Source organism: Microcebus murinus, chromosome 11, assembly GCF_040939455.1.
Source record: "Microcebus murinus isolate Inina chromosome 11, M.murinus_Inina_mat1.0, whole genome shotgun sequence".
Lineage (NCBI taxonomy): Eukaryota > Metazoa > Chordata > Mammalia > Primates > Cheirogaleidae > Microcebus > Microcebus murinus.
Genome location: NC_134114.1, coordinates 85,400,387 through 85,428,017, shown reverse-complemented (window position 1 = coordinate 85,428,017; position 27,631 = coordinate 85,400,387). Strand labels below are relative to the sequence as shown.

The 27,631-nt window shown below is 40.5% G+C and overlaps 1 protein-coding gene across 2 annotated transcripts in view; it reads left to right on the top strand.

Moving 5' to 3' along the window:
• LOC142873754 (uncharacterized) overlaps nt 1-27,631 on the top strand; it is a 147,373-nt gene that overhangs the window by 91,374 nt on the left and 28,368 nt on the right. The window contains exons 3-4 of one of the 2 annotated variants that reach the window (XM_076008277.1): nt 25,646-25,857; nt 25,969-27,465. In XM_076008277.1, the coding sequence (XP_075864392.1) occupies nt 25,646-25,857; nt 25,969-25,974 (218 nt within the window). In that variant the 3' untranslated portion in view covers nt 25,975-27,465. Of the gene's footprint in view, nt 1-25,645; nt 25,858-25,968; nt 27,466-27,631 lie in introns of those variants that run through there. The other variant, XM_076008275.1, reaches the window with a different exon arrangement.

Here is a 27,631-nt window from a genome sequence, read left to right as displayed (position 1 = left end):
CTTGGATATCAAGACTCCTTACCATCCAATGAGCTCATCCTACTTTATCCCCTTTTGTTTCCCATTACTTCCCCCACATGGCCTCTTTGCTTCTTATCTACCCCTACAGAACCCCTCAAACCTACTCTTGAGTTCTTTCTTTCTTTACTATACTAGTTAGAACTGTTGGTACCCATAGTACCTGGTACCAGGTACAGTAACTATCTGCTGATTTACTGTCAACCTTCAAAGCCTGGACCTCTTCCTTTGAGACACAGCCATTCCTTTGAAATAAGGCATTCATGTTTAGATCTGAGAAATAAGTCCAAGTAATGAATTATATATCAATATCATCAAGATTAATTTTTTGCTTCAAATCTATTCTTATCTGGAAGTTGTAGTCTGAAGCTGGATGAAATAAAAGCACCAGAATACTGAGTTCACTTCAGCCAATATCTAGCAATTGCCTTCTGTGAACAAAAGTTCTCTGAAAAGGAATTTGGAGGAAAGAAACTTTATTCCAGTGAACAGTTTACAAACTGAGAGGGTGTAGCCTTTGGTGTAAAATGAAGGTGAAGGTGTGTTCCAGAGAACAAAGAGAGGGTTTGGGGTTTATAGCAAAAGTTCCTGCCTGGGTTCCCAATCAGGTCTGTTTATGCAAATGAAGGATTCAAAGTCACTTGGTTCTGATTGTTTGGCACAGCTAAGTTCTGATTGGTCAATGCAGCTGAGCCCTGATTGACCAAGGCAGGTGAGCTCTGATTCGTTGGTTTCCGAGCCCAAAATAAGAAGTCTCTGTCAGGTGTTTGTTTCAAATAGGTGAGGGTGGGGTGGGGATTTTGGCTACAGTTTATCTTGGCACCAAGAACAAGAACTGGTTTGGCTTGATTATAGAAAGGGAGGTCCTTTGATACTTTAACAACTTTCTGAGAACAAGGAGTATGTGACCACTCCCTCACCCAGCCATGGCTGCCTGGTTCTGTTTTAACTTTGAGCTCCTCAGTTAACCATGGGGAGTCCATTTTGTTGGCTAGGGCCATACTTTAACTCTTAGCTATACTTGCTGCTAAACTGACAAAGGAAGAAAGCATGGTGTGGTTGACTGAAAAATGTGGCCGCAAGATTTTGCATATTTTCCTATCAAGAGGGAGAGTATGTTCCCCCTCCCCTTGAATCTAGGATGGCCTTGTGCTTTACTTTGACCAATAGAATGCCACAAAAATGAAATTGGGTGAGTTCTGGAGCTTATGCCTCAAAGTCCCTTATAGCTCCCTCCTTCACCTCTTGGAACACTCCTGCCACCATGAAAGGGAAGTCTGGACTAGACTCACAAGTGACGAAAGACCACACAGATAGGCCCAGCCAACAGCCAGCACCAAGCCCCAGGCATGTGAGTGTGGACATCTTAGTCCCTCCAGCCCCAGTCAAGCTACCCCAAACCAAAGCACTGCCCAGCTAAGCCCAGCCCAAGTTGCAGACCCCAGAATTACAAGAAACAATAAATTGTTGGCGTTTAAAGGCACTAAGTTTTATGGTGGCTTGTTACATAGCAGTAAATGTGATACGCATAGAGAATTACCCTTAAGAAGTTGATGAAATTATCATTAATCAAGACAAATGATATAAATAGAACTAGTACTGGATTATATATGATCAAGTGAAAAACATGTGAAGCAAGCAAGATGTGCTACAATACAGGAGATGCAAAAAGTAGAATCACTGTTGGGCAGAGAAACCAGAGAAGACTCTTGGAGGAAATGAAGCCCAAGCCAATCTTGGGGAACTGGAAAAAATTGGAACACTGTAGAAATAAGGAAACACACCCAGGTAGTGATAAGTTGGAGAAGAGTTCAATGGAAAGTATTTAACCTGTAATTAAATTAAATGTCCCTGTGCCTTCTACTGGGTTATGTGATGTCTGGGGAGTACATAGCTGTGGTCGGGTGTGGAAGTACCAAAAGCCTCGAGACAAACATGGTGCAGCTTCTCAAGTAGTAGATTATTTGGAGTAAAAGTTGCATAACTTTGTAAATTTTTAAAAATTGTCTTAAGGCAAATATGGAGTAGAATTAAAGATGCAAATGTATTTGAAGATAAAACATGGATCCTTCAGAGAAATCTCTGGCTTAGGGGTAATTCAGTCTATCCCCCAGACTTCTTTGACTCTTCTCTGCCTTCAGTGTACTTTGGTGGAAAAGACCAAGAAGCACCCTGTTAAAGTATCCCTTTGAAAGCTTAAACCTCAGTGCTTATTTCTCTTCTAGTTTGTCTTTGTGTGTTGTTTGAGGCTTCTGACATTTGAGCTGTCCGTTGCTTTGGTACCAGACAATGACTTACAGAGCCCATCAGGGTCAAAGGGTAAAGAAGATTTAAGATGGGCAAACACCATTAAGATCAACAGCAAAGACATACTCTGGAGTGGCTATAGCAATGGCTTTGATATTAAAAATAAAAAAAAAAGAAGTCCAATTCAGCATATATAGAGAAGTGATCCTGCAGTGACAATGTCTCAACACAGGAAAATCTTGATTATCCAGGGGCAGCTTATGTGTGGCAAATCTTGCTTTCAAATTATGAACATAATTAAGGATATAACATGGCAATGTCCTTTATATATTTCACAGATTTAGTAACCTGCAGATCAGTGGCATCCATTAAAAGAAATCATTTTTCTTTTTCCCAACCCAGGGAAAACATGAAACACTAAAAAAAGAAAGAATCTGTTTAGATTTAGCTTGAGAGGGTCATGTCATCTGCCATGAGGAGAGACCAAGAGATCTTCTCAACAAGAGAAGGAAATAGGAAACCTTCCCCTCCCCCACCAAGCTATGTCCTCATTGGTTATTTGAGGTGTTGTGGGGTCTCAGATAATTGAACCCACATATTAAAATGTAAGTACAAAATGGTTAATGAAATCAAAGATAATAAATGATGCTGACATAATCAGGAGTCAGATATATGTTATTTATCAGAATGGAAATGTTTCTGCATTGGGTATATTTCAACTTCAGTTCTTTGTCTTTAACTGGCTTTTGTTAGTGTAAACTTACATTGTACTTATGATGTCAAATTCTATTTATTGTATATTGGATATCATGCTTCCATTTTGCACTCACTGCAGACAGAAGGAAAAACTTAAGAGCACTATAAGAAAAAAAAAGTTTCTTTTTTAAACTTCTAAGCAAGTATGTGTAAGATCACTGGATTCACAAGTATTTATTGAGATATTAAATATCTTAGAATACCTTCGTAGATTAGTACCTCGTGTAATACTAATACCATACATTATTCTATGGTGATCTAAATTCTTTTTATGATATCTCAAGTAGTGAAAACTGGTTCTATCTTCCTTACTGATTTTGTCTTTTATTAGTGTGTTTCACCTATTTGGTGCTGCTCCTTTTGAATTTATTCTTTAGCTTATTTCTTGGTGGCATTAATCACTTCATTTTAGTCAGCAAAACCAAAAAGTTTAGAGGAATCCAGGTGTGCTTATCTCAGGTGGTAATCCTGGCATGAGGGGAATCAGTAATTACCTGTGTTGATCATATCTTTTGAACCACACACAAGACAATAAAATTGTTCATCTCTTTTCTCTCTCCAGCATTAGTAAGTGTCACTGTTTTTATGGGATGTTGAAGCCATTCCAATTTCAGTGGCAGTGATACAACTTGGCGTGATTTTAGGTATTTTTTCATGTAATAAAAATGATTACTTGGCCAAGATAAAGGCTCAGTCTGCTCACAAAAAGTGTTTACTTTGGCCAGACGATTCCATTGTCCATTGTTCATTCTATAGAATCTGTCACTCAACATTATAATCACAGAAAGCTCAGGAAGGCTTATTTTGTTTCCTGTTTTATCTCTCGTAAGACTAATGCAGATTCATTGGAGAACATAAATGAAAGGGCATTAGTAAATGACTGCTTAAATCAGTTAAATGTATATGGTTGTTTTGGAAGAATTTTGAATGGTTTCCAGTTGATCCATTTAAATTCACTGTCTATAAGAAAAACATTTTGCTTCTAGTTGAAGCAGAATTTAATCTGGTACCTTGTATATTTATTTAGCTTTCGTTTTATGGATGCATATTCTTCAGTTCTAGATAAATTCTAACATAAAAAACATAACCATGTCAGATTTCTTTGTTAGTATTTATAGTGTTTTCTTTGGTTTATCTGACTTAAGATTTAGGGTACTTTGATAAAGTTTTGCAATTGCAGGATTATAGCTGAGAGGGTCTAATAAATATCTTTTAGTTTTACTCTCTGTCTAGTATAGATGAGGAAATGGAGACCTTGAGGATTAAATAATACTTCTAAGGTCACAGAGCTAGTTGGTATCAGGGCTGGGACTAGAATGGAACTCTCCTGGCTCCTGATTAACTGTCTTTCTACTAATTCACATTGCTGTGTTCTTTTTCTTTTGTTATTAACAAAACCTTAGAATTTAGGTATCTGAGATAGTTTTTCTTATTAGGAATTCCTACATAGATATTTAGATGTGAAATTGCCACCCTGGACTCCTAAAGTGTAAATTTAGTTACCAGTCTCACCTATTTAGTTGCTTTAAATGCCAACACCTGATACAGTCAAAATATTTGTATTTTTCTAGCCCTTTACACTTTGCTCTTTTCTTTTTACTTAGCTTATAATATATGTACTTTATCTTAGTCTGGTTTGGGTTGTTATAACAAAATACTATAGACTAGGTAGCTTATAAATAGATTTATTTCTCACAGTTTTGGAGACCAGGAAGTCCAAGATCAAAGTGCTAGCGGATTTAGTGTCTGACGAATGTTGTTTCTTGGTTCTTAAATGGTGCTTTCTTGCTGCATCCATACATGGTAGAAGAGGCTAGCTAGCTCTCTGTGGTTTCTTTTATAAGGGTACTAATCCGTATCATGCAGGCTCTACCCTCATGACCTAATCACCTCCCCAAGGCCCCACCTTCTGATACTTCTAATAATTAAATCTTGAGGGTTAAGATTTCACCATATGGCCAGGCGCAGTGGCTCACACCTGTGATCCTAGCACTCTGGGAGGCCAAGGCGGGCGGATTGCTCAAGGTCAGGAGTTCAAAACCAGCCTGAGCAAGAGCGAGACCCCATCTCTACTATAAATAGAAAGAAATTAATTGGCCAACTAATATATATAGAAAAAATTAGCCGGGCATGGTGGTGCATGCCTCCTGTAGTCCCAGCTACTCAGGAGGCTGAGGCAGAAGGATTGCTTGAGCCCAGGAGTTTGAGGTTGCTGTGAGCTAGGCTGACACCATGGCACTCACTCTAGCCTGGGCAACAAAGAGAGACTCTGTCTGTCTCAAAAAAAAAAAAAAAAAAAAAAGATTTCACCATATGAATGGGGGGGGGTGGGCTGGGGTGGACACAAAGATCCAGACAATAGCATGCTTCAAAGAATTTTTCACATAATATATTTCATGTGGATAACAGTAAGTAGACCCAGAATCTCTGTCAACAGAGTACTTAGTTATATGTTGTCCAACTTCAAACATGCTGGTGGGTGGTCCTGGCTCTTGGGCAAAAGTCCTCCTTATAACAAAACTATTCCATTGTAAGTGTACACCTCTTGCATGAATATTGGGGTCAGGCAATTGCTGATAGTAATTCCCAATCTGTCATACGGAGGAAGAACAGATCCTCAGACATAGAACTGCAGCTCAGGAGCAAGGTTGCAAATGCTTACTGAGGGCAGGTAGGCAACATAAATGAGTGAAGTTGACCAGATGGAGGCTGCAGCAAACTGGAGGGCACGTATCAGATTGCAAAGGGGCAGCCACTGCTCAACTCCAGCCAAACAGTGCCCTGTGGGAACATGTGTCTAGGTCGTGTGCATTGTGGGGGAGGGGGATGTTTGTGTCTACATATGTGTTCAAAGCCAGAAAATGATTTTTTTTTTTTTTTTTGAGACAGAGTCTCGCTTTGTTGTCCAGGCTAGAGTGAGTGCCGTGGCGTCAGCCTAGCTCACAGCAACCTCACACTCCTGGGCTCGAGCGATCCTTCTGCCTCAGCCTCCCGAGTAGCTGGGACTACAGGCATGCGCCACCATGCCCGGCTAATTTTTTTTATATATATATTTTTTTAGTTGGCCAATTAATTTCTTTTTCTTTTTTTTTTTTTTTGAGACAGAGTCTCGCTTTGTTGCCCAGGCTAGAGTGAGTGCCGTGGCGTCAGCCTAGCTCACAGCAACCTCAAACTACTGGGCTCAAGGGATCCTCCTGCCTCAGCCTCCCAAGTAGCTGGGACTACAGGCATGTGCCACCATGCCCGGCTAATTTTTTGTATACATTAGTTGGCCAATTAATTTCTTTCTATTTGTAGTAGAGACGGGGTCTTGCTCTTGCTCAGGCTGGTTTCGAACTCCTGACCTCGAGCAATCTGCCCGCCTCGGCCTCCCAGAGAGCTAGGATTACAGGCGTGAGCCACCGCGCCCGGCCCAGAAAATGATTTTGCTTTTTTAAAATATGATCTCTCCAAAAGAGAGATCAATGTCAATGTTGATGACTAAATCTTTTAAAAATGACTTTGAAGCAGAGCAGAACTAACAAAATCTGTCTGTGACTCTCGCTCCATAGTCCACCAATCTGCAGCTTCTGTCAGGAAAGGCCTTAAGTCAGCAGAGCAGAAGGTGGCTTTTTTCTGAGCCTTCATCTCTTCCTTTTAGAATAAGACGAATCAGACTATCTAGTCTTACGTTCCTGAATGCTGGGAATGAGGATGGGATAGAGCTAGTCCCCTACAGTCAGTCAGTCACTTCTGATATTCCTCATTATCTAGTTTCATGACATTTCTGTTAAGTTCTCTTTAGACATTAATAAAAAGCTTTTATGAATGGTGTCATTTTGCTCTGTTTGGGGTATTAAGGGAGAACAGGCATCCATTCTTGGTCCTCAGAACGGGAACCATCCTGCCTCTTCCCGGCCTGGGAATGGTTGCAGGAATAATTAGAGGAAGATTCCCGAAGGGGACAGGGAAGCACAGGGTACAGCAGTTGGGATTGTGAGGGTTCTGCTACATCATCCACATGGAGAGTCTCCCTTCATTACCAACTTTGTAGGATAAGAGGTTTGTTTTTATTAAGGGAGTTGTCCTTTTTCTTATACCTATCTGTTGATTTACTTTGATGTTGACTAAGTTATACCCTCAGAGTTTATTCCTTTTGGTTTATCCCCAAGAAATGCTTTTGTCCTTCTTTTAAAAGGCAAATACTAGAGAATAATATATTTAGTCTTACATACTATGTATTAATAAAATGATTATATTTTTTTACTTGAATGGCTTTAATGAGGGAAAGAGACAAGGGAGAGAGAGACCTGAAGGACAGAGGTAGGATGAGGGAGAATTAGCATTGTGGTTGTGGAAAAAAACAGAGGAAGGCAGAGGGAGGTAGGGCTTATGAAAACACATTTTGTCTGTTTCATTTTTGCCTAGGCCTGGTCTGATAAAGTTCCCATTCATCCAGTAAGAGATAAATCAGTGTTCCTACACTGGGCCCAGTAGGCTACCATAGTTCAAGAATGGTGAACTAAGATCTCAGAGCTGAGTTAGGTTATGTGGCCCAAAGGAGGAGGGAACCAAAGAGCACCGGACATCTGAAGACTTCTTCTAAAATAAAAAATAGAGACCAAGACAAATAGAAGCCAATTTAAAGGGAACAAAGACTCTGCAGGAAGAATATTCAAGTAATCTCTCATTAATATGCTCTGAAAAATAGAAGAAAATATTATATCCATAATAAAAGAACAAGATAAAAGGGGCTTTTTTTAAAACCCTGAAAAAATATATTTGTGATATTGTGAAATATATATTTGGTCTTCATCCCATTGTTTTTGGCATACAACTCCTCACATCCTTAGACTCTGCAAAAGTAATGTCTTTCGTATGCTAATGAGTTGACTGAGGGCTGGAAGCCACTAGGCATTTTCTGGAATGGGAAAGGGACTGCAGGGTAGCAAATCACTGGAAAGATCAAGGTATAATTAGAGCATTGAGAGGCCAGGCGGGCGCGGTGGCTCCCACCTATAATCCTAGCACTCTGGGAGGCCTAGGCGGGTGGATTGCTCCAGGTCAGGAGTTCGAAACCAGCCTGAGCAAGAGCAAGACCCCATCTCTACTATAAATAGAAAGAAATTAATTAGCTAACTAATATACATAGGAAAAAAAAATTAGCCGGGCATGGTGGCGCATGCCTGTAGTCCCAGCTACTCGGGAGGCTGAGGCAGGAGGATCGCTTGAGCCCAGGAGTTTGAGGTTGCTGTGAGCTAGGCTGATGCCACAGCACTCACTCTAGCCTGTGCAACAAAGCGAGACTCTGTCTCAAAAAAAAAAAACAACACAAAAAAACCAGATTGTGATCTAGTCAGTGTTTCCTATGTTGATTAGAGCATTGGGACTTTCAGTTCCACTAGGACAGGTTCAAGGTGAAGTTGATCACTAATGGTCAATGATTTAATCAATGGAGCCAACATAATGAAGCTTCCATAAATGTCCAGAAGGACTGGGTTCAAGGAGTTTCTGGATAGCTGAACGTGGAAGCTATCCAGAAGAGGCATGGAAGGTCTGTTCCCCTTCCCATACCCTATAGGTCTCTTCATCTGTATGCTTTGTAATATCCTTTTTTTTTTTTTTCTGATACAGGGTCTCACTCTGTTACAGTGGTATCATCATAGCTCACTGCAATCTCAAACTCCTGGGCTCAAGCAATCCTCCTGCCTCAGCTTCCCTAGTAGCTAGAACTACAGGCATGTGCCACCACATCAGGCTGATTTTTTTATTATTATTATTATTAGAGACAGAGTCTCACTGTGTTGTTCAGGGCTGGTCTTGATCTCCTGGCCTTAAGTGACACTCCCACCTAAGCCTCCCAAAGTGCTGGGATTACAGGCTTGAGACACAGTGCCCAGCCCTTTGCAATATCCTTTATAATAAACTGGTAAACATGTTTCCCTGAGTTCTGTGAGCTGCTCTAGCAAATTAATTACCTACAAGGAGTGGGTCATGGGACCTTCAGTTTATAGCCAGTCGATCAGGAGCACAGGTAAAACAATCTGGAGTGTGTGATTGACATCTGGGAGTGCAGTCTTGGGAGCTGAGCTCTCAACCTGTGGGATCTGACACTATCCCAGGTAGATAGTGTCAGAATTGAACTGAATTAGAGGACACCAATCTGGTGTCTGCAGCAGATTAATTGCTCGCTTATTGGTGGGGGAAATCCCACACACATTTGGTCACAGAAGTCTTCTGTGTTGATTGTTGTGGAGTGAGAGAATAGAAAAAACACTTTGGGTTTTCTTTTTTCTTATATTCAGAATATCATAAATGATAAACTTAGGAGAAGGAACGAGAAATAAAAATGAGAAAATCTTCCAGAAAGAGGAGTGAAAAGACAAAAATAAAATATAGGAAAGAAAAGATAAGAAAATTAGCAGGCTGATGCAGGATGTCCACCATTCAGATAATAGGTATTCTAGAAAGAACAAACAAAGAAAACAGAGGGTCAGAAATTATCAATAAAATGATCCATGAAATTTTCCTACAAACTGAAGGATATGTTGTTGAAACTACAAGGGGGTTTTGGCCTAGGTCTAGTTGCTCATCACACAAAGATCCAATTATTGAGATAAGGAGAATTGCCAAGGAGGAAAGGAATTTTTAATACAACAGACATCTTGTTGGGAGAAGCTTCCTCAAATCCATCTCTTTGACTAATGAAGATCAAGGGCTTCATCTCATTAGCATACAAAAGACTCTCATGTCTCAGGGAATTCCAAAGATTTTAGGAGTTTTGTGCTACTAACAGGAAACAAATACTATATATATATATATATATACCACAAAAAGCATTATTAGAAATAGGCTAAATTGAAAATGGTGAAGGATTAAATTTGTCAGAAAGATGTAACACTTTAAAATTTGTCTCTACCTAATAATATAGCCTCAAAATACATAAAGCAAAAATTGACACCCATATAGAGAAATATACCAATCCACAATCATTATAAAATATATTAGCATATTTCTCATTAACAACTAGAATAAGCAGAACAATAAAAAAGAGTAAGGATCTGTAAGCTTTGAACAACCCAGTTAACTAGCTTGGCATAATGGACATATAAAGCCCATTTTACCAAACTATAAGGCATGCTTGCTTTTCAAATGTGCATGGAACATTTACACAGTTTTATTATGTACAGGCCATAAAAGAAGTCTCAATAAATTTTAAAGGATTAAAATAACACAGACTTTGTTTTCTGAATACAATGCAATGAACATATGACTCAACATTACCAATAACCATAACATAACCATTACCAATACCATAACATTTACCCCATATAAAAATAAATTAAGGAACATTCTATAATATTAGTTGGGGCTCTCAGGAAACACAGAAACAATCGTGCTAACAGAAAAACCAAACTCTATAAAATATTTTTTTTTTTTTTTTTTTTGAGACAGAGTCTCACTTTGTTGCCCAGGCTAGAGTGAGTGCCATGACGGCAGCCTAGCTCACAGCAACCTCACACTCCTGGGCTCAAGCGATCCTACTGCCTCAGCCTCCCGAGTAGCTGGGACTACAGGCATGCGCCACCATGCCCGGCTAATTTTTTCTGTATGTATTAGTTGGCCAATTAATTTTCTTTCTATTTATAGTAGAGACGGGGTCTCACTCTTGTTCAGGCTGGTTTTGAACTCCTGACCTCGAGCAATCCACCCGCCTCGGCCTCCCAGAGTGCTAGGATTACAGGCGTGAGCCACCGCGCCCGGCCATCTATAAAATATTTTTAACAGGTTAATTCTAAGCTAATATGAGTGATACACAAACCCAAGAAACCTTGAGGTAGTGGCCCCAAGGCAGTCAGATTACAATTCGGTTTATATATCTCAAAGAGACAGGAATTACAGATAAAATCATAAATCAGTGCATGGAAGGTATGCATTAATTTGGCCTAAAAAGATAGTACACCTCAAAGGGAGGGTGGATGAGGCTTATAGGTCACAGATATATTCAGAGATTCTTTGATTTGTCATGGGTTAAAGGAATAAAGCTTGACTGAAAGCTCAGAGTCAGTAGAAAGTAATGTTTTTAGTTGAAATAGGGAAGTCTGCTAATCGTAGAGTGAGCCACAATATACCTAATCAGTTAGGCAAATTGATGACCTGTAGGTGTGACTCAACCTTTGTCTTGCATGGCCTTAGGTCCTGTTTGTAATTTAGTATCTCATTGACACAAAGAATCTGTTTTGTTAGTCTTATGAACTCTATTTTAACATTACAGTATGCTGGTAATTGTTCTGTCTAAACTCCAAAAGGAAGGGGGTATAAGGAGGCGTGCCCAACTTCCCTTCCCTTCATGGCTAGGACCTCAGTGTTAAGGTTTTCCTGGGGTCCCCTTAGCCAAGAGGGTTCTGTTCAGTCAGTGGGGGGGGGGAGAAGCTTAGGATTTTATTTTTAGTGGACAATAGGAGATAGCTATAGCTATAAATATAGATGATATAAATATAGATATGTAAGATGGGATTTGATATGGGAATCTGCTTATGCGATGATAGAGGCTGAGAAGTCCCATGATATGCCATCTGCAAGCTGGAGAAACAGGAAAGCTGGTGGTGTGGCTTAGTCTGAGTCTGAAGGCCTGTGAGTCTGAGAACCAGGGAGACTGCTGGTATAAGTCCAGGAGGCCAAAGGTCGGAAAACCTGAAATTCTGAGACTTCAGATGATTGGATAGTGCCTTCTTATATTAGGCCAGGGCAGATCTTACTTACTCACTCCACTGATTCAAATTCCAGTCTCTTCCAGAAATGCCCTCACAGACATATCCAGAAATGATGCTTTGCCAGCTATCTGGGTATCCCTTAACCCAGTCAAGTTAACACATAAAATTAACTATCACAAATATACTCTTAAATAGTCCATGGCTCAAAGAAATTATGAATATTAAAAAACAATTCAATTTGAAAGATTATATAAATTCCAATTGAAAATGCAACTCAGGCAGTACTTAGAGGAAATTTGATAGCTTTTATGCATATGTTAGAAAACAAAGGAAAAAAGGGCTGAGTGGAGCATCCATTCTAAAGATTTTGAAAGAGAACAGCAAAATAAACACAAGTAAAATAGAAGAAAGAATATAATAAAGATAAAAACAAAACTTAAAAAAATAGAAAAGCACAAAATATAGTGGTACAACAAAGGCTAAAGATGATTCATTGAAAAGATTGATTATAACATTGATAACTTCCTGGCAAGAGTGCTAAAGTACAAAAGAGAAGGTACACATAGCTGTTAAAGAAAAAAAAAAATCAAGACCATTAGAGAGCCAGAACTGACTGCTGAGTGGAAAAATTTGACTGCCAAGCAGGCATCCCAGTGAGGCATGGAGCCAAGGAAGGCTCTCCAGGTTGAGTTTTGGGGGAGAAAATAAAATACTGTAAGTTGTCTCTGTCCCATGTTAGGAAGGCAAAATCCCTGGACACTGTTGATTGCCTGGCAGTATCTGAGCTTGTTGGTTGGATACACACTGGGCTGGCTGAAGGTCATGTGCTATGTAGCTATGGTACATAGGCAGCAGGAGTAGGACAGGACATCCAGGGGCCTCTGCTTTGCCTATGTAGCAACTGAGTCAAGGTTATGTCATCTAGTCAAGTCTACAATGTTGTTGGCAGGCAAGGTATCCAAGTCAGGATTCATTATAGCTAATATCAAGAGCGAAAGGAGTGGCATTGCTACAGATGCTGCAGATATGAACAAAAAGTATTATAAACAGCTTTCTGACAGTATACTTTCAATTTTAGAAAAAGACAAATTTCCAGGAAAACATAACTTACTAAAACTGATCCATTAAGGAATATTGAAATTGAGTAGTTCTGTAACTATACATGAAATGAAAACAATAATTTAAAAAATCTTTCCACAAAGAAAACTCCAGGTGCAGACAGCTTCATTGGTGAGGTTAACCTAACATTCAAAGAACAAATAATTTCAGTCTCATACAGACTCACACATAACCTTAATACTCAAACATGACAAGAAAGGTTATAGGCCAATTTTACTTCTGAACAGAAATGCAAAATCCTAAATAAAATATCAGCAAATCAAAGTCCTGTATAAACAAGATGTCATTTTTTAAAATTTTTTAAATTTTTAATTATTATAGGTACATGTATAGATTTAAAGGGCAAATTGTGATGTTTTGATACAGGTATACAATGTATAATAATCAAATCAGGGAAATTGGGGTATCCATCACCTCAAGCATTTATCATTGCTTTGTGTTAGGAACATTCCAATTAGTTGTTTTAAAGTATACCGTAACTTATTGTTGACTATAGTCACTTTTTGTGCTATCAAATATTGTTCATTCTATCTAACTACCTACATTTTTGTACCCATTAACCATCCCCACTTTATCCCCAACTCCCTGCTACCCTTCCAAGGGTCTGGTAACTATCATTCTACTCTCTGTTACCATGAGATCAATTAGTTTAATGTTTAGCTCCCACATATGAGTGAGAGCATGTGAGATTTGTTTTTCTGTGCTTGGCTTATTTCACTTAATATAATGGTCTCCAGTCCAGTTTCATCCATGTTATTGCAAACGACAGGATTTAATTCTTTTTTATGGCTGAATAATATACTCCATTGTGTATATGTGCTACATGTTCTTTATCCATTCATCTATTGATTGACACTTAGGTTGATTCCAAATCTTGGCTATCGTGAATAGTGTTGCAATAAACATGGGAGTATAGATATCTTTTTGATATACTGATTTCCTTTCTTTTTGGTATATATCTAACAGGGATAGCTGGGTCATATGGTAGTTCTATTTTTAGTTTTTTCAGGACCGTCCATGCTGTTTACTATAGTGGTTGCACTAATTTGCCTTCTCACCAACAGTGCGTAAAGGTTCCCCTTTCTCCACATCCTTGTGAGCATTTGTTATTGCCTGTCTTTTTAATAAAAGCCAGTTTAACTAGCATGACATGATATCTCATTGTAGTTTTGATTTGCATTTCTCTGATGACTAATGAGGTTGAGCACTTTTTCATATACCTGCTGGCCATTTGTATGTCTTCTTTTGAGAAATATCTATTCAGACCCTTTGCCTTCTTTAATTGGATTAGTTGAGTTTTTCCTATTGACTTGTTGGAGCTCTTTATATATCCTTGCTTTTAATCCCTTGTCAGATGGGTAGTTTGCAAATATTTTCTCCCATTCTGTGGGTTGTCTCTTCACTTTGTCGATTGTTAGTATGTCGTATAGTTTAAACATGTTGTGTTTGCCTCTGGAATGTAAATTTGGTTTAACATTAGAAAATCAATGTAACCCACCACAATAAGAAAACGTGAATGAAAAATATCAACTTTTCAGGAAGATAATAAGATTCTATTTTTTGTTTTGAAGCTGGAATCAAAATCATTTTTTGGATTCCTATTTGTACATTTTTTCCCCCCTGGCATTTTCCATTTGTCATTAGGCCGATTTTCAGCCAAGAAGTTCAACGAGCCTTATGGGCATGCCAACCAGAGGGTGTGCGAGATGCTTCTCATCACACAGCAGACCCAGATTAGCATTATCCCTATTCACAGTCTGCCATTTGTGTAGTTAAAAATTAGTGACTACCAAGAGCTTACTGGATACATGGCCCATTAATATGTCTTGTAAGAGAAAGATAAATTAATACAAAATACGGTCTCTACCTTCTAACCAAGAGAGACATGTCTTAAAAAAAAAAAAGAAAAAAAAAAAAGCTTAAACTCATGGGGACCATGGATGTCATCTCCCACTCCCAAGCAAGCCTCTGGGCCTAACTGACCAAGCCCTCTGTCTCCTGCAAGTGAAAGTCAGTTACCACTTTTTTGCTCTAATGCGTCTTCATTTTAACACTCTTTCCCTAAATTCTCCTTTGAATTCTTTAGCCCTGAATCAATCCTCTTTAGCCCTGAATCAATCCTCTTGCACGTCTCCTTCCTACACCTAGTTTAGACAAGCTGAGATAATCAGCTGCCAGATACTGTTTTTAATTGTTTTTTTAAAAAGGTCAAAGATGCTTGCCTCAGCTGTGCTTTCATAACTAAATTATTAACTGCCAAAGGGCAGACACTTTGCATTTTATATTAAATTTGGTGAAGAACAGAACAACAGAGGCTCAAGCTGGAGAAGAATTTTCAAGCCTATTTATTCTAGCTCCTCCTTTAGTTGTCTGTAAAATTAATCTCCCATTAAGTGTTCTCAGGCCTGTGCTTAAACACATCAAGGATTGTTGAACTTACTTGTGCACAGTGGAACATTTTAAAATATCCACTAATGCTGATGATGTTCATAAGCACACTTCAGTAAGAAAAGTACATTTTCTCCTTTCTTTCTTTCTTGTCACCTATCAACAGTCCTGGGGTGGGGGGAGGGGAGAGGGAGTTGCATTTCAAAATTTATCTTCCACTCTATTTCCAATGTTACATTGAAATTCAGTACATTGTCCCTAGAGAGGTTACATGTGACATATATATGTATTCAGAATAGGACCTTAATAGGTTCACTTCCTGAAGATAGCCAAAGGGCAAAGAACTGACTTTTATCACCTGAGAGCTAATATTATTTACCATCTTTAGTAGGACATGTGCTCTGAATTGCTTTTTGTTTTTGTTTTTTTCCCCCAGGAGAAGGATAGACAAGCTCTATCTTCCTTTTCCACCCAATTCTTTTTGTGACCACAGGCACAGATTTTAAGATAATTGCCCTGTGTTTGCAATGTGACCTGTGAGGAGGCTGAGCCCTCATGGGGGTCAGGCTCCGGAATTTAGCACCAAGCATTGACGTAAATAAACAACTAAAGACTCAGATGGTGATTCTGTTGTGGACCGGACGATTTACCACTGCTTCTGTTGATGTCAGTGTTATCCAGAAATAGTAAATGCGCTGTGACAGGAAAGGCTGACACCTGGCAGCCACTTTGCTCAAATTCTCCCTTGATTCTTTCTGGTGATGGGGTTGTTCTAAATTCAGAAAGGTAGCTGTTTCTGGTGTAGTGAAAGCAATGTCGTCTCTCTTACCACTGAGGGTAATGAATTAGGCAGTGTTCTCTAAACAGTTTACACAACCAAAAGATAAATGGCCACTAAACACAGACAGTAGCATAAGATGCTATTAATACAGGTCTCGGGATCTCCTAAACACTCTACATTATCATTGCCTATGTGGTAATGGGAGGGCCCAGCACTCGAAGGAAGGATGGAAAGGAAGCTAGAGGCAGAAGACAGAGGGGTGGCTGTGGTGGCCAGAGCACAGGTCTGATGAGTAAGTCATGCTAACTACGTCTAAGCTGCCGCTGCTGCTGGGCCATGCAGATCTCCTCGTGGTGCTGGCTATAAGCTTTGGTAAGGCTCATGTCTTCTCAAGAAAAGAGTTGGCCAAGTAGAATAGGGAAGCAAAGTTTATCAAACTCAATAACCAAAGACTGACTTATTAGTGGAATATCCCATACTCAAAGAAACATAACTTTGGCCCTGACATAATTGGCTATTTTCATTTTCTTTGCAATAATGCTAATATTGAGTATAAAACTATTATAAGAATTTTCTTGTTTTTGTAAGAACTGGTCATCATAACAGGTACCTTTCAGAAGCAAGGAGAGAGTGTACATTTTCCCTGTATATTTGCTTTGTGTTACGTTTTTGTTGTTGTTTTTTTTTTTTTCCGAGACGGAGTCTCACTCTGTCACCCTGGGTAGGGTGCAATGTTGACATCATCGCTCAGAGCAACCTCAAACTCCTGGATTCAAGCAGTCCTCCTGTCTCAGTCGCCCCAGGTAGATGGACTACAGGCATGTGCCACTGTGCTGACTGATTTTTTCTATTTTTGATAGAGACAGGGGTCTTGATCTTGCTCAGGCTGGTCTCGAACCCCTGACCTCAAGCATCCCTCCTGCCCCCGCCTCCCAGCATGCTAGGATTACAGAGGTGTGTAAAATGGATTCTAGGCAGGGCATGGTGGTTCACACCTATAATCCTAGCACTTTGGGATGCCAAGGCAGGAGGATCATTTGAGGCCAGGAATTCGAGACCAGCCTGGGCAATAGAGAGACTCTGTCTCTACAAAAAAAAAATTTTTAATTAGCTGTGTGTAGTGATGCATTCCTGTAGTCAAGCTGCTCAGGAGGCTGAGGCAAGAGGATTATTTGAGCCCTGGAGCTTGAGGTTGCAATGAACTGTGATGATGCCACTATACTCTAGCCAGGAAGACGGAGCAAGATCCTGTCTTGATCAATCAATCAATAAATAAAAATAAAATGGATTCCAAATAAAATTGTAAGATTGACAATTTTGATCAATTTACCACGTTCCAGGGATTGTCTTAAGTGCTCTACATACTTTAACTTTATTTATTTCTCACTACAACCCTATAAAGTAACATCATGGCTGGGCATGGTGGCTCATGCCTCTAATGCTAGCACTCTGGGAGGCCGAGACTGGAGGATTGCTCAAGGTCAGGAGTTTGAGACCAGCCTGAGCAAGAGTAAGACCCTGTTTCTACTAAAAATAGAAAGAAATTAGCTGGACAACTAAAAATACACAGAAAAAAATTAGGCAGACATGGTGACACATGCCTGTAGTCCCAGCTACTGGGGAGGCTGAGGCAGGAGAATCGCTTGAGCCCAGGAGTTTGAGGTTGCTGTGAGCTAGGCTGACACCACGGCACTCTAGCCTGGGCAAAAAAGCAAGACTCTGTCTCAAAAATAAAATAAAATAAAATAAAAATAAAGTACACATCTTTATCCCTACTTTAAACACAAAGAAATTGAGGCTAAATAACTTGCTTAAGGTCATATAGCTGGTGATGGTGATTTTGATTTGACCCTAAGCAGTGTGACTACAAAACCCCAGCTCTTAACCACAATTCTATGCAAGCGATCAATATCTACAAAATTAAGCTGCAAGAGAGAAAATGTCTTTTTCTAAAAATAGGAAAAATAATTATAGCTGTTTATGGGTTGTTGATAGGACCAAATACGATAATACATGTAAAATGCTTAGAACACACTTGGTCCTTAGTGTAGTAGGCTTTGAATAAATGTCAGCTGTCATGATCGTTACTAACTTTAAGGTGAATTTTAGGTGTTCCAGGTGCTCTGGCTTCTCTTATTCTCCCAGGAGTCTTGGCCTGCCGGGAAGGTGGCACAGTGCCTTTGGTAAAGATTCACAGTAATTGTAGGTCTTGGAGCTGAACCTGGGTGGCACTTTGAAGATGGGATTAAAGTACTAGCCTGTAGCTGCCAAGTACCCAACAGGGCAAATATCTCAGCGTTTGCCAGGTTTTCTGTTCCAGCATTCTCCCTGAGAGTGGGATTTTCCCAGTGTTGTATTTCATAAACATGTCAAATTGCCACTTGTTTCCTGTGCTTTTCTGATAAGTGAAACATTTAGAATTTGTGCTCTGCTCCCTTCAAACACTAAATATTCCTGTTTTTAAAAAATACTCCTTACCTCTCACTTCAGAGGGCCCTGTAGGAGTTGTAGTGGAAGATGCGATGGCCTGCTCTGATTTTGTATGTCCAGAGACCTCTGGGCCCAGGGAGTGCTTTGAACTATGGTTCTACAGGAATGCGTGGAGTCAGTTTCCTTACTGGCCCAGAGAGCAACTATGCAGCTATTGTCACGGCCTGAATGTTTGTGTCCCCTGACAAATTTATATGTTGAAACCCTAATCCCCATTGTGATGGTGTTTGGAGATGGGGCCTTTGGGAGATAATTAAGTTGGTGAAGTCATGAGGGTGGGATCCTCATACTGGGATTAGTGCCCTTATAAGAAGAGACACCATAGAGCTTGTTCATGCCCTCTTTCCTGGCCATGTGAGGACACAGCAAGAAGGTAGCTGTCTACAAGCCAGGGAGAGAGCCCTCACCAGAACCCAAGCATGCTGGCACCCGATCTTGGACTTCCAGCCTCCAGAACTGTGTGAGAAAATAAATTTTTGTTGCGTAAGCCACCAAGTCTATGGTATTTTGTTATGGCAGCCCAAGTTGACTAATACAGTGGTTATCTCCTCATTGAGGAGCCATTAAGAAAAACTAGCAAAAGAAGAGAGTGAGCCTCCTGCCTGTCTATTATCCCTCTGTTAGACAAGTTGTTTTAGCTCTTTAGGAGATAACATATGAGATAGCAAGATAGAAGAGAAGTTAAATTATAATTTTAAAAGATAATAGAGGCCGGGCGTGGTGGCTCACGCCTGTAATCCTAGCACTTTGGGAGGCCGAGGCGGGCGGATTGCTCAAGGTCAAGAGTTCGAAACCAGCCTGAGCGAGACCCCGTCTCTACCAAAAATAGAAATAAATTAATTGACCAACTAAAAATATATATACAAAAAATTAGCCGGGCATGGTGGTGCATGCCTGTAGTCCCAGCTACTCGGGAGGCTGAGGCAGTAGGATCGCTGAGCCCCGGAGATTGAGGTTGCTGTGAGCCAGGCTGAGGCCACGGCACTCACTCTAGCCTGGGCAACAAAGTGAGACTCTGTCTCAAAAAAAAAAAAAAAAAAAAAAAAGATAATAGAAATAAGGGTGAAAAAAGGAAAGTTCTTGAACTCAAATGAGAATCCTCTGGCTTTTGGTAAAGGGTCCTTGTTGGTACCTTTTGAAGTTGATACTTCTGCCGTACTTCCTTTGACTAGCCCGCCTGATCTTTCTCTGGTTGCTTTACTAAGGTGAAATTTGTCAGCATTTATTTTTTATAATTCTTTTGATTATCAAAATACAGACAAAATGCAAATAAGTTGTTTTTTTTTTCTTGAGACCTTCACTATCTCTTTAACATAGTATTTCCTTCTTCAGTCATTAATGCAAAAGCTGGAATATATATATACATATATATACATGCATGCAGAAATTTCTCAATAAGGATATTGTATTCAAATAGAAAAGATGACTTCTTTTGGGGGGGATATTTTTCTATGAAAGAACAAAGTGCTATTGCCATAGTCTTGCTTTAATAGACCAAAAATAATGTCTGGCAGTTAATTCTGGATGTTGGACAGTAATAATATACAGGGCATGTGGTTGGTCATAGTGCAATAAAAAGTTTTCTTAAAAAAAGGAAAAGAAGCCTTCAGATGTTATTATATTTGAGAGAACACAAAAATCCAACCAGTATTATACTGTGACACTCCATTCTTGTATTCACCAAGTATTTCCAGTTTTTCTCCTTCTGGATACATAGTAAGATTACATGACCTGGATCCTCTTGGAGTTGGTTAGGGCCATGTGACTGTACCTGGTCAGTGAATTGGGAGCCACATGAGTCACTTCTGTTCCAGAGCATTTCATTGCCAATATGAGACCCTCCGGAACACTCTCTTCCCCCTGGACAGCAACTGATGGCCCTGAGTGACTACCATGGGCAGAGATCTCTGCTGACCCTCAGATGGTAGTATGAAGGGGAAATAAACCTTTTATTTTTAAGCCACTGAGATTTGGTGTTGGGGGGGGGTCTTTTTGTTACTACAGCATAATCCAGCTTGTCCTCACCAATAGAATTATATTGTTGAACTGCAGATATTAACTTCCAACAGTAAAACAGTGGTAAGCTTATAAAGGAATTAGTAGCAACAAGTGATCTTTGTCAGTCTTCATAGCATTCCTGGGAAGAAAAATGATTAAAGAATTCTCCTCTTATGGGCAGGCGCGGTGGCTCACGCCTGTAATCCTAGCTCTCTGGGAGGCCAAGGTGGGCAGATTGCTTGAGGTCAGGAGTTCGAAACCAGCCTGAGAAAGAGGCAAGACCCCGTCTCTACTAAAATAGAAAGAAATTAATTGGCCAACTAATATATATAGAAACAATTAGCCAGGCATGGTGGCGCATGCCTGTAGTCCCAGCTACTCGGGAGGCTGAGGCAGCAGGATTGCTTGAGCCCAGGAGTTTGAGGTTGCTGTGAGCTAGGTTGACGCCATGGCACTCACTCTAGCCTGGACAACAAAGTGAGACTCTGTCTCAAAAAAAAAAAGAATTCTCCACTTGTCCACTTTAGTTATTGTAGAAAACAGTCCTGTGTATGTGGCTATGTCAGGTGATACTTTTATATGGTCAATTAAAAAAAAAAAGTCACACCGTAGCTGAAGTTCCTCATGCACTTTGCTAAGTGACCAGTATGGACAGGTATAGGGACCCTAACCATGTACAGATTTACCAGTGTTAAGAATCCCAGGGGTGACTCTGTAGGCCAAATAGAATATTAAAGGAGCCTTGGACAGGTTATCAATTCTGTGTCGGTTTAAATGCCCGTGTATATCTGTGGGACCACTTATGTTTGCTTATGATTAGGCAATTTATTTTTGTAATCCTGTGAACAAAAAGGCATCTTGATATTGGAGCAGTACTGAAGGATCACATAGAGAGATGTTTCAACTTTGTAATCTTTATCTTTTTCATATCTCGCAACTCCCCTCAGCAGTAAAATACTGTCGCCCTTCTCATTCCCCTCTCATTGCTCTTGCACCCCTGGGACTCGAACTCAGAACGCCGCCGGAAGCTGCAGCTAGTGTCTGTGAGCTGCAGGCCCTCCTGTTTCTGGCAGGAGAGAGAGCGGAGAGGTAGGAGTGCTCATAACAATGGTTTTGCCATTTCTTTGGGAACTCAGGGAGGCTGAGACCTGAGCCAGGCAAAGAACGCAGGGAACGGCATTTTGAGCACAAAAATTGCACGTGAAAGCTCTGAACCTTGGAAGAGCTTGTCATGTTAGGGGACCTGAGAGAAGGCCAGCCTGGCCGGAGCCTCATGAGCTGGGGGACAGCAAAACAGCACGGCGTCCCTGAGGTTGGACAGGCTTTCATATGGAGAGATGTGTTCCAAGAGGGCTCAGGAGACCACTGACCTAATAATGTACAGATAGCAACCAAAACCCAAATCATATTGAAATCACATCCTTAACATTTCTTTCACTTAACAATGTTCTTAAAAGAGAACTATCAAGCAGAAGTTGGGGGGATTGTAACGTGATGGTGTATTTACACAGCTTCTTCTTCTGAAGAATAACTTGAACGTTAGGGAAAGCGCATGCATGTCATACACAAGTACAGATCCTGGAGAGGGTCAGGGAGCCCCTTCCTCACCTCTCACCTGAGATTTCATAAAAGTGAGATTTGAAAGAGAAAATTCATGAACACTTTCTCCCACTGTTCCCCACAACCCCCACCCCCAGTGCTGTTGCAGGGAGAAAAAAAAAAAAGGAAATACTGTGAGTGTTCCAGAAAAGTCATAGAACCAAGTCTAGCCTTCCACCAGATGGTGAGCTCTTTAAAGCACTGCTTTTTGTCTTAGCTTTGAATTAGTATTTCTAGTATCTCTTGTAGTATGTGTTACTTAGTTCTCAAAATCTGTTGGAGGGCAGCAAGCAGAAGGGGTGGGAAGACGACGGGGTAAGGGAGCGAGGGAAGAGCAACGAGGGAGGATTTTGAGCATTGTCTTTGAGGTTAGCAAGGGAGTGAACAGAGGCTGGCAGGCGGCCGAGTGTGAGCCTAGAACCGTCAGGGGCCAGCAGGCTTCAAAGGACAGAAGGAAGATGGTTACCAGACAGTTACCTACATTTTTGAAGTTTTTCAGTGAGATCCTTCCAATTAAATGACTGGTTTTTGTCTCAGGAATGTTGGTTTTTATTCAGAAAAGTATGATGTGAAGACAGATTAAAAGAGGGTAACGGGAACAGCCTACCGTATTTTAAAAAATGCGCTTCCCTGTAGATGGTCCGTTTATGTGGATACTATTGTGATTGACTTGGCTCCTTAGCGGAGGGTTCGAGTTCCTCCGTGTCACTTCAGCAAAAATCGTTATGGTAATAACACGAAGGCCTTTTGATCTTGCTGATTAATATGGATCTTGGCCTACCTGATTATATCATTCTGCCAGAAACTGGGTCTGGGTCTGTTAAGATGGAATAATACATTTCAAATGAAGCTTTCTTTGACCATCTTATCTCAGAACTGTTTTATTATTTGAAAATGAGGCTCCTCGTTTGCATACATTTGTGCATAATTTATTTTGATTTTAAAAAGTAATTTCCATGTTGTTTTTCCAGGTTAGAAAGTAAAACCCTGGGGTACTATAATCATGAATAATTCAGCAATCCATTCAACAGATGGTTTTAAACGCCTGATATGTCACAGGTCGTGGGCGCGGTGCTGGGCGTGCTGTGGCGGACACAGAGGCAAGACCCAGCCTTGTGCCTGTTTGTCTTGCATGTAAAATTAAAGGCTGCCCATGATTCAGTCCAGCGTGGGGGGCCCCTATTTTTCAACTCTGACCTTAATCAGGCTTCTTGCCACACTTTGCTGGGACCACCACAGAGCCCCTGAGGCAACTAGACAGATAACAGAGAGCTTTAGAAGAGCCGGGCAGGGGAGGGCAGGCATTTTGCAGTCTACGTTGAAGGAAAGCAAACCTCCCTTGCAATAGGCATCAACATTAAAATAAACTTGGAACACCTGCAAACATAGTGACAGAATGGCCTGCTTTGATACAAAGCAGCTGATGGTAAGATTTCTAAGTATAAAAATGATTTTCATGATTTCCAAGTATATTTTTCATGCAGGACAGTTTTTCAACCTTGATGTACAGTGATTGTGTAAATTTTTTCTTTCAGTGGCAACCTCTATAATCTTTACAATTTGGTAAGCATCTTGTATGTTTTGAAGGGGATATGACAGTAAATCTACCAGATGGAAAATCCTGTTAAAAAGTAGAAAAGCTTTAGTAATTTTACTCAGTGTGGTGGTTTTATCCTTTTTTTTTCTTTTTCTCCCTTGGTCTCTAATGAAATTGTTATAGCAGTGCAAAATAAAACCCTATGTATAAACAACAACAACAACAACAAAAAACCACAACCACACAGCACTATATGAAAAGAATGTTGGGTCCGACCGACTGAGGGGATCAGCAGAGCCCGAGGGGTGGGGGAACGACATGAAGACCGTGCTCATACTCACGTTGATTACATTCACTTCAGTGCTCACGGTACAGAGCCTGCAGTCTGCTGTATGTAATTATACTCAAGTAAAGTGTAGAGTAACCTGCTGTATATGTTCTTGTTTCACAGTACAAACTGAATCATGTTGAGTCCCTTTCTGTAATTAAAAGCCATGTATTAAAGACCTACCAGAATGAAATCTCTGTAGGCAGGGACTATAACTTATCATGCTTACTGTGGTACCCCAGTACCTGGTACAGTGCCTGTGCATAGACCCTTGTCCTGTTTTCTGGCCACCCAGGCCTTTCGAATACTCTTCCTCTGTTTAGGAAACGTCTCAGCTTACAAATCCTACCTCCTCAAAGTAGAAAGCAGAACAGAAAACAAATTTTCCCAGCCTCCCTTGCAGCTAAGACAGAGGCATGTGACCCAGGCTCCACCAACCAGATTCACCCACGAGAGACTTCTGTGTAGGAGTGAAAAACACAAGGAAGCAGGCTGTACTGCAAATCTAATTTTTTGAGCCAGGTGTGGTGGCTCATGCTTGTAATCCCAGTAACTCAGGAGGCTGAGGCAGGAGGATCACTTGGGGCCAGGAGTTCCAGACCAGTCTGGGCAACAGAGAGAGATCCCATCTCAAAAAAAAAAAAGAAGAAGAAAAGAAAAAAATCTAATTTTTTAGCAAGGGTAACTGCTGAAGCAACAGAAGCAGCATCAGGATTTCTCCTTTGGAAATCTTCCTCTGAACATTCCCCAGCCCTGTCCAGGTGAGCTGGGTTAGAAACCCTTCCTTTAGGTCTACTTTTTCACTGTACTTTCCCATTGTATTCTAATTATTAGCACCATTCATTAGCTCCTAATCTGCTGTAGTAGATAAGGTAATACTAGCTGCTCTAATCAATAAGCCAAAAAATATATGAAGAATCAAATACAATAGAAGTTTCTTTCCTAATCATGTAAAATCAGAACAGGGTACTTAGGATGAGCAGACAGCTCTCCTGCAAGAGATGATTTGGGGATCCCGGTGTCTTCTACCTACCTTGTGTCTGCACCATGTGGCTTCCAAAGGCATCATTCCCATCCAAATGAGCCAGAAGGCAAAGGGCTGGGAGAATCACAAACTGCCACACTGGGGGGCTTTATAAGCAAGGCCCATAAGTGATGCTTATCACCTGTGTTCATATTCTGTTGCCCAGAACTCCCCTGCATGGCTATTCCTAACTGGAAAATACAGTCTAGCTTCCTCCAGGTAAGAGAAAATCAACATTAGAAAGTCAGGTTAAAGTACCATATCTCTCCTTTCTGTCCTTTCACATGCTTCCTTCTCCCTCAGATGGGAAAAAGAATTAACAGTACTAAGGTTAATAGAGAAACCCTGTGTAAATCACAGACAGATGTGACTCCCATCTGCACTCCCTTTACTTGGCTCTCCCGTGTTTTTCTGCTAAGCCTTTGTGTTCAGGGGGCACATATTCACTGGGTAGTTATTTTTGAATGCTTTGCCTAAATTGCTTTTATCTCCAGGCTCCCCATGTGTCAGTTTGAAAGGGAAAGTGCTTAGCGTGCAGCCTGGGCGCCACATGCGTCCTCAGATGCTGGCACGTGGAACGGAGGAGGTTCCAAATCATTGCCTATTGGCCACCCACAGGCTAATGAAGGAAATGGCTTTTTATTTACCCTGCTTCTCCTGGACTTAGGTGCCTTATCAGCAGCCAGGGAGAGCTGGGAATACGACTCTGGTGCCAGGGACCTCCAGAGCCCGGACTTGCAGAGTCAGGCGGCCCTACAGAAGCTGCTCGAGTGCGGCGGAAGCTCTCTGCACCAGCATGCTGCTCTCCACAAACTGCTCACGCAGGCCTCGCATTTTGGCAGCTCCGTAGGAGGAAGCTATCTAGAGCTGGCCAACACGGTGAGTACTTTTTGGTTCATAGAACACATCTTTAGGCTTGTCTGTATTCCAATACAAATATTTTAATTTTGAGCTTCCAGGGGACATACCCAGTATTGTCTTTTTTTGTAGAACTAAACATTGTACCATTTCCAGCATTGGCAACGATGTGAAGTGGCTTCGAAGTGGATCGCACGTAGGGACTTCGGGACTTCATCCTCATCATTAAGACCAGACTCCTAAAAGGTGTTTTGACTGTCTGTAACTTGTACAGATTTAATTACTAGATTAACTACAACAGCTTTTCCATAACTATTAATAGAATACTTCCATGGTGCCAGACATTACAAATGAATAGGATATACTTCTTCCTGTTCCCTAATTTGGACTTTAACCTTTTGAAAAACAAAAAGGAACATAGTCCATGGAAAGTTTAATTATTATTTATGTTTATACTTTAAAAATATTTTCTGGGCCAGGCAAGGTGGCTCATGCTTATAATCTTAGCACTTTGGGAAACTGAGGCAGGAGGATCGCTTGAGGCCAGGAGTTCGAGACCATCCTGAGCAAATGGAGATCCTCATCTCTACCCAAATTAGAAAAAATTAGCCAGGCCTGGTGGTGCACACCTCTAGTCCCAGCTACTCAGGAGGCTGAGGCAGGAGGATCCCTTGAGCCCAGGAGTTTGAGGTTGCTGTGAGATATGATCACACTACTGTACTCCAGCCTGGGCAACACAGCCAGACTCTGTCTCAAAAAAATTTAAAAAATTAAAAATAAATAAGGTATTTTCTGTTAAACATTATGGGACAACTTAGAATTTCATTATTTTTGGTTTAACCTTCCCATTTACCTCGAGATGAGTCATTACCATGGTGACCTTTGGATGAAGAGCTATTTTAAGTCGGAGCTGGATAATGAGGGCAGGTGGCTGATGGCCCGGCCATTTGGGGTGACATGTGGACAGTTTATAAATTGAGATTGCTGTCCAGCCACTGTGGGAAAGGTCCAGAAGTCTACCTGGCTTTTTGAAACTGAAGTTCAAACAGTGGAATAAGTATCTCAACAACTTTGACTTCTGCATATGTACAGTCTGCTCTGATACAGGCCAGTGGTTTTCAAACTCTGTGTTTGAGACATGTTCGCTAATTCTGACATTTTTGGTGAGAGGTTTCAAGGAACTAACATTCCTAAATGTGCCAGTAATAATTGAAATACAATTTTCAGACAAATCCCAACTAAATGACATTCTATAAAATACCTAACCAATATTCCTCGAAACTGTCAAAGTTATAAAAAAAACAAGGAAAGTCTGAGAAAGAGAAACTGTTTACCTAAGAAGAGCCTAAGAAAATATGACAACTAACTATAATATGTACCCTCAATGGGATCATGGATCATAAAAAAAGGACATTAGGTTAAAAATTAATAAAATAAAAACTAAAGAAGCTTGAATAGAGTATGGACTTAATAGTTAACAATAGTATATCAATATTTGTTCATGAATTGTGACAAATATACCATCATAAGGTAAAATGTCAATAAATAGGGAAAACTGAGGTATAATCAGAACTCTCTGTCCTTTCTTGGCAACTTTTCTGTAAATCTAAAACTATCATTAAATAAAAAATTGCTTAAAAACATACAATCACTACTAGAGTATGATTATGTTTCATAGACTCTGTAAAAGCATCCATAGTTACTGCACTGCTTGTCACTTGGCCATTCTTCAAGGACATTCTCGTATGGTTTGAGTAGAACTGTGACTGTGCTAATCCTGGCCTCCTGTGTGGTC